Raw genomic sequence first — 7984 nt, forward strand, 5'->3', positions numbered from 1 at the left:
GTTTTGTATAAATTCCAGTTTGTTTGCTCGATGACGTCATGTTGAAAAAACAAACAAACGGAGAGACGACTAAGTCACGTCGGTGTGATATGTCCTTTCCTACGTTCGAAAGGAAGCACCTTTTGATCTCTTTCTCACCATATGACGCACTCAACAAAAGGTTAAGGAAAGGTGGTATCAAGGTTAAAATACTGTATCTGGTTACAAGATTTGATAGTCAAGAGTCCCTATGTCACATGCTCAAAAACCAAGGCGGTGATAGACCGAAGAGATGATCTGTGTATCGGCTATTGATTGCTATTCCTACGGTGCCCGGATGTCTCCATCCATCCGTCCATTTTCTGTAGTGGTTCTCCTCACGCGGGTGGCGGGCGTGCTGGAGCCCATCCCAGCTATCTTCGGGCGAGAGGCGGGGTACACTCTGAACCGGTCGCCAGCCAATCGCAGGCCACATAGAAACCGACAACCATTCGTACTCACATCCACACCTCGAGGCAATTTAGAGTGTCCGATTCACCTAGCACGCATGTTTTTGGGATGTGGGAGGAAAAGCCACGCAGGCTCGGGGAGAACATGCAAACTCCACACAGGCCAGGCCGGGATTTGAATCCGCAACCTCAGAACTCTGAGTCGGATGTGTCAACCAGTTGTCCACCGTGCCGCCGCCTGGATGTCTGTCGCAGCTAATTTGAAATTGAATTTGTCAAATCGAATGAAATGTGAAATCTTACATTTCAACTTTATTGGACTTCAGTTTCAAACCAATACATTCAATTTCAAGTTATGCTATTCAAATTCAGTTTTTTAATGCAGTGTTTCAAATGAAACTACACAAATTCAAATTACGTTTTTCAAATTCAGTTTTTTTTCAATGCAATTATTCAAATTGGAAATTCAAATTCAAATATACACACAGATGTCCGCCCATAGGCCATCTCCAAAGTGTTCCCACAAAGTTGCAAATGTGCAAAATATTCGCCTCTGAGCTCCAGTGAAAGGAACTCTGAATGTTTTGGACGGGCAAACAGTTTGGAGATGGCCCCTTCCTCTTCCAGCGTGTCTGTGCACCAGTGCACAATGCAAGCTCCAGCAACACACGGATGAGAAAATTAGGTGTGGATGAACTTGACTGAGTCCTGACCTCAACCCGATAGAACACTTTGGGTGGGTTTGGAGCGGACAGTGAGCCAGGCCTTCTCGTCCAACGCCAATGTGTGATCCCGCAAATATGCTCCTGGAAGAAGGAGCAAACATTCCCATAAACTCACTCCTAAACCTTGTTCAAAGCCTTCCAACAAGAGCTGAAGATGTTACAGCTGCAAAGGGTAGACCCGCATCATATGAAACCAGAGGGATTTAGAATGGGACATCAGTATAAATCATATGAGTCAAGGCGGGTGAGCGAATACTTCTGGCAATATAGTGTATTTTTTAGAAATGTTCTATCCTATATCGACGGGATGCGGCCGAGGGGCATGTTTGTTTTCAGGCAGATCCACGGACACCTGTGCCAGCAGCTGTCCGCCGGCCCGGGGTCCTTGTAGCCGCTTAGCCGAGTTGCTAACGAGCGCGTCACGTACGCAGTGGCCAGCGGAACGGAACGAAACAGACTCTTTGTGGACACTCGACGGGCAGAATGATGCAAACAAATGTCAGGTTTGTCCGCTCGTTGCTTCGCTCGATCTTTGCTCCCTTTTGGGTCCTTTTGGCCCCTTTGTGCGAAAGCAGTCATTTGGCGTCGCGGGCCTCCACCGTCAACCGCTGCCTCGATGGTGTGACCTTGCTTTATCATGCCATTTCAAAGCCATTCATAACCAATGTTAGAATCATAATCATAATGATAATCATACTTGACACTGCGCGCTTTTAATGACGTCACCCGCGTGTGACAGGCAACATCTGCAGCTAGCACGCCACGTTAGCATTAGCAGCGCGGACGTGGACGACGTCAGCCGGTGACGGCGACTTTTTTTTTGGGTTTCTTTTTTTGTTTTGTTTTTTGACCATGTTTTCAACTTGCTTGCGTTTTGCGCTCTGCCCAAGTATGAAAGTGTGTTTCTGGACTTCGAGTGTGATGTCGTGGGCCTTTCAGTTGACGCGTTGACGACCCCGACTGTTCGTCGCTCGTCTACATTTGATCGAGACTTGTTACTGTTGTTATTATTAGTGTGTGGTTTAATTGGATCTTTGCTGTGGTTTTTGGAAGCCTCGAGCCCAGCAGGTAGTGTTGGTCACTTCATTAGGTACACTTACGCACCTCAAGCAACAGTCATAATCCGTTCTGGGCTCAAACTGTTGCCGTCGGCTGAATTAGGGATAGACCGGCGCCGATAGTCGGCATTTTGACAAAAAAATTAAATTTAGCATCGGCACAAAACAGGGAAAAAGCAGGGCATTATTTGAAATTGACAGTGCAGAAAACAAACAAATTGATTATGATTCATGTCCTGGTTTGGTCTGTAAAGAAAAAACAAAACATGAGCCTGTTGTACAAAAAGATGAAAAGTGATTTAATAAACGCATTCATAAAATAATTTAGATGAAGTGTAGTCTAAATTTTGAAGCTGATATTTTCCCATTACAGCAAATAAATATCGACAACAAATATCAGTTATCGGCCTCCTTGACAACTAATCGGTATTGACCCTGGGGGAAAAAAACGTCTCAACTCGAGCTACCACTAATGATTATTTATTATGGCTCTTATCTGTTCATATTTTTTAAATATGAATCGATGAATCAGATTTAAACCAATGTTCTTATTTCCGTGCCTTTATTCAAAGTCAGGACATTATTTGAATAGAAACAGAATACAATGATCTGCAAATCATGTTCAACCTATATTTAATTGAATACGGTACAAAGACAAGATATTTCATGTTCCAACTGATCAACTTGATTGTTTTTAGCAAATAATCATGAGCTTAGAATTTTGTCTTCCACAGTAAAAGCAGATGTTTGCAAATGTCTTACTTTGACAAAACCAAAGCGAATCAGTCTGCAAACGTGGAAGATGACAAACAAATCTGAAAATATCGACTGTTGAAATTGCGAGGGTTTGGCCCGTTTTCAGTTTAACGGGCGAGCGGAAGATGAAGATGCGAATGGCGCTGGGCGAATTTGATGACGGGTGAATTGTGGCGCGTGTCAAGCAAGGAAGCAAGGAAGGCTGCACCTGCAAGCAACTCAAGTGTCCGGCGTTTGTGGTGCGCACGCAGGGATGAGCTGACCTGGGCCAAGTTCGGCGTCTTCTCCCGCTCGGTGGCGAGCCTCCGCTGAGGCGGCGCGGCGCCCCCCCCCCACCCCCACCCCCACCCGTCCGGCCTCCGGCATGTATTGCCTGCAGTGGCTGCTGCCGGTGCTGCTGATCCCCAAGCCGCTCAACCCGGCGCTGTGGTTCAACCACTCCATGTTTATGGGCTTCTACCTGCTCAGCTTCCTGCTGGAGAGGAAGCCGTGCACCATCTGTGCCTTGGTCTTCCTCGCCGCGCTCTTCCTCATCTGCTACAGCTGCTGGGGCAACTGCTTCCTGTACCACTGCCAGGTAGGAAGACCAAAAAAAAACTGACTAACAACGCCATACGGGCAACGCACTAAATTCCAAGGTTTATTTTATTTTTTGGTCCGTTATTGGCTCGAAACGCCGCAAGTAATCTGAGGAACTACGTGGAAGTGAGGTGAAGAGTAATATAACTAAACTGCACAAGTACAGTTTAGTTATATTACGTACATTTGCATTGAGTCTTTGTTTTGAAACTTTTATTTGGGTGCAAATTTTATTGATCTTTCATGCGCAATACATTTTAATTGAATCATTGTTTAGGTACACATTTTTTTCCCCCCACAATTCTTGAGTTTTGCTTCTTACATTTTGACTTTATTACTGTAAAATAAAAATCAAATCAGAATTTTTTTTTTTTTTTTTTTTTTTTTTTTTTTTTTTTTTTACTTGAGTCATAAATTGTAAATGTTTTTTCCATGTAATAGTTTTTTTTTTTTCCTATCTTTTTTCACATTTTTATATTTAGTCTATCTTTAGGGTGTTATTTGAATTTTTTTTCTCATAGACTTAATTTATGCTCCGCTTTTGAGGAGAAGATAAAGAGATTCTCGGCTTGTCACGTCGATTACGAACGTGGCTAAGAAAAGGCAACGCGGGAGTCGGACAAGTTGAGGCGGCCGACACTCGAGACTCGGTCGTGTCGTTTGTGTGTGGCGTAAACGTAGCACGAGTGCGCCATGTGACGATGCCGCGAACGGTGAAAATGTCGCTGACGTTCGACTCCAGCCGATCAGTGAATCGGCGGCAAAACACTACTTTTGCCGAGATGACGATTGTCAGCTCACTTCGATGTATTTCCTTGGCAACAAAATACCTCCAGATGGCTTCAAAGCAGAACTTTTGTTGAACTACAGCTCCTCACGTCACTTCAACATAGTTCCTTGGCAGCAAGATGGTGGCAAAGCACTACTTTTGTCAAAATGAAGCCTCTCAACTCACTTCAACCTTGGTCCTCGGCACCAAAATATTTCCAGATGACGTCAAAACTATTTTTGTCTGTCGCTCCTCAACTGAATTCTACATGGTTCATCGGCACCAAGAGCCGGCAAAATGGGGACGAAGGGAAAAGCATACGAGCAAATAATTTTGCGCTTGCGCTCGTTTGAAGCCCACTCATGAAAATTTGTAGGGGTGTCCTGGCAGCAAAAAAACTAAAACTCGGATCGGACTGGAGCTAAAATGTCCGAGTTTACCACTCTTACACAAGCCGCGACAGAACTTAGTTCCAGCAGCGCCCGGACGGCGTGGCGAGCCCGCGTGATTTCGTCAGCAGCATGCTAAGGTGCAAACTTTGGCCACGTTTGGAAAGTCCCTCCAAGCGCGCGCGCTCTCCACTCCGGAACGTTCGGAAACTCGGCGCGTTGTTGGAGTGTGCCGTCGAATTATTCGGAGCGCGCTGCCGCCGCTCTGACCGAGGAGACAGAGCGGCCGGAACTTTACGGGCCCAACCGACACATTCAATATGGCGGACGCACCGACGTATCCCTGCCAATGGCCAACACGCTCGTTGGTAAATTCATAGAAAATGGAGCGCTCCCTGAACACTGCACTCGCATACCTGTTGTTACTGATTATTGTTCTCGGTTTGAGTACAACCCCAATTCCAATGAAGTTTGCATGTTGTGTTAAAACATAAATAAAAACAGAATACAATGATTTGCAAATCATGTTCGACCTATATTTAATTGAATACACTACAAAGACGAGATATTTCATGTTCAAACTGATCAACTTGATTGTTTTTAGCAAATAATCATGAACTTTGAATTTGATGGCTGCCACACGTTCCAAAAAAGCTGGGACGGGGTCATGTTTACCACTGTCTTAGTCTTACATCACCTTTTCTTTTAGCAACATTCAATAAACGTTTGGGAACTGAGGACGCTAATTGTTGAAGCTTTGTCGGTGGAATTCTTTCCCATTCTCGCTCGAGAACAGCTTCAGCCGTTCAACAGTCCGGGGTCTCCGTTGTCGTATTTGACGCTTCATAATGCGCCGCGCATTTTTAATGATGGACAGGTCTGGACTGCAGGCAGGCCAGTCTAGTACCCGCACTCTTTTACGACTACACGCTGTTGTAACACGTGCAGAATGTGGTTTGGCATCGTCTCGCTGAAATAAGCAGGGGCGTCCGTGAAAAAGACGTCGCTTGGATGGCAGCGTATGTTTCTCCAAAACCCGTATGTACCTTTCAGCATGAATGGTGCCTTCACAGATGTGTAAGTGACCCATGCCATTGGCACTAACACAGCCCCATACCATCACAGATGCTGGCTTTTGAACTTCGCGTCCATAACAGTCCGGATGGTTCTTTTCCTCTTTGGCCCGGACATGACGTCCACAATTTCCCAAAACAATTTGAAATGCGGACTCGTCGCACCACAGAACACTTTTCCACTTTTCGTCGGTCCATCTTAGATGAGCCGGCGGCGTTTCTGGGTGTTGTTGATAAATGGCTTTTGCTTTGCGTAGTAGAGTTTCAAGTTGCACTTTCGGATGTAGCGCCGAACTGTATTTACTGACATTGGTATTCTGAAGTGTTCCTGAGCCCACGCGGCGATACCCTTTACACATCGATGTCGGTTTTTGATGCAGCGCCGCCCGAGGGATCGAAGGTCACGGGCGTTCAATGTCGGTTTTCAGCACTGCCGCTTACATGCGGTGATTTCTCCGGATTCTCTGAACCTTTTGATGATATTCTGGACCGTAGATGATGAAATCCCTCAATTCCTTGCAATTGTACGTTGAGGAACATTGTCCTGAAACTGTTGGACTATTTTCCCAGGCACTTGTTCCCAAAGAGGTGAACCTCGCCCCATCTTTGCTTGTGAATGAGTGAGCAATTCAGGGAAGCTGCTTTTCTAGCCAATCACTGGCACCCACCTGTTCACCTGTTGGATGTTCCAAACACGTGTTTGATGAGCAGTCCTCAACTTTCTCAGTCTTTTGTGTCACCTGTCGCAGCTTTTTTGGAACGTGTTGCAGCCATCCAATTCGAAGTTCATGATTATTTGCGCAAAACAATCAAGTTGATCAGTTTGAACATGAAATATCTTGTTTTTGTAGTGTATTCAATTAAATATAGGTTGAACACGATTTGCAAATCATTGTATTCTGTTTTCATTTATGTTTAACACAACAACAAATCTTGTGTAACAGTTCATACTACAAAATAAGTAAAGTATGTATGATTTTTGCTGAAATCGAATTGGACTGATATTGGCCAAGATTCAAGGCTACAATATTTGTATCGGATCGGAAGTGAAAAAGTTGGATCGGGACATCCCTAAAAATTTGTTTTGGCGCTCGACCTTTTCGCCACCGTAACGCTGACGTCACGTGTCGCCCGCAGGATGCCGCCCTGCCGCACGCCGCCCACCACCCGGGCATCGTGGGCGCCTAGGGTCCGGCGCCGTGACTGAAACTGAATGGACGGCGATGCTTGAAAGGGACACGGCGGCGGCGGACCTTTTTGTTTCCTCTCAATCTTCGACACGGCGGACAATCGACCTGGGCGAGCACTCCTTTCCCTCCGACTTGACGTGCAAACATTTTGATGTTCCTTGATGTGATGAGCAGTATTTTCACCACACGCAAAAGAAGCAATATGCACACACACACACGCACGCACGCACACACACGTGCAAGTTGGACAGCAACATGAATTTTTTTAATCTCATGTTGCTTCACAAACTTTTGGGCTTTTAAGTGGAATAAAAGTTTTTGTTTTTCCTCCAATGGTGTCGGTGATTTCATAAAAAGAAAGAAAAATAACATGATGATTATTCATTTCAGGTTTTTGGTCAACATCGGAAACTCGAACACGGCTTTAAGAAGTCGAGTAGAGACGAACAACTGGATGGTGCGAGCAGAATATTGCAAAGCTTTTTTGAAAAATGTTTGTCGTTATTAATTTTTGGACGAAAAAATATTTAGTTTTTTAATCACAGATTGGCGGCCGGTTAGCACAGCCGCCTCACAGTTGTGAGGTTGCGGGTTCAAATCCAGGCCTGTCCTGTGTGGAGTTTGCATGTTCTGCCTGCGCCTGCGTGGGGTTTCCTCCCACATCCCCAAAACGTGCGTGCCAGGTTGATTGAAGACTAAATTGCCCATAGGTGAGAATGTGACTGCGAGTGGTCGTTTGTTTCTTCGTGCCCTTGCGATTGGCTGGCGACCGTTTCGGTTCATAATGAAATATTTTGGACTTTTGCCATTTCCAACATGAGAACATAAAATGATGTAACCTTAGAATGACTTAAATCTTCTCGAAACATTTTAAAAATAATTTCTTGATGAAATATTTTTTTTTTTTTTTTTACATTGCAAAATTGGATACTGGTTTTTGGAGCGCAAAGTCTGCCTGGCAACAAGTGACAACTTCAACTTGAGCGCAACCGAGCAGGAAGACTGTTTTAAAAAAAA

At 45.0% G+C, this 7984-nt stretch overlaps 1 protein-coding gene across 2 annotated transcripts; it reads left to right on the forward strand.

The window, feature by feature from the left end:
• Positions 1–1529: 1529 nt before the first annotated feature.
• blcap (bladder cancer associated protein) lies at positions 1530–7300 on the forward strand. Of its 2 annotated transcripts, none has more exons than XM_061687632.1 (3): positions 1530–1656; positions 3219–3544; positions 6915–7300. In XM_061687632.1, the coding sequence occupies exons 2-3, from the start codon at positions 3332–3334 to the stop codon at positions 6963–6965; spliced, it is 264 nt and encodes an 87-aa protein (XP_061543616.1). In that variant the 5' UTR covers positions 1530–1656; positions 3219–3331; the 3' UTR covers positions 6966–7300. The 2 variants fall into 2 exon arrangements, with proteins under 2 accessions (XP_061543616.1, XP_061543617.1); XM_061687633.1 differs by having other exon boundaries at positions 1530–1651.
• The last annotated feature ends 684 nt before the right edge of the window (positions 7301–7984 follow it).

The sequence above is a fragment of the Phycodurus eques genome, chromosome 10 (assembly GCF_024500275.1).
Source record: "Phycodurus eques isolate BA_2022a chromosome 10, UOR_Pequ_1.1, whole genome shotgun sequence".
Taxonomy (NCBI): domain Eukaryota; kingdom Metazoa; phylum Chordata; class Actinopteri; order Syngnathiformes; family Syngnathidae; genus Phycodurus; species Phycodurus eques.

Coding starts and splice junctions, on each gene's coding strand:
- blcap (XM_061687632.1), top strand. CDS start 3,332: ATGTATTGCCTGCAGTGGCTGCTGCCGGTGCTGCTGATCCCCAAGCCG. Junction 3,545..6,914: donor GCTTCCTGTACCACTGCCAG/GTAGGAAGACCA, acceptor TGTCGCCCGCAG/GATGCCGCCCTGCCGCACGC.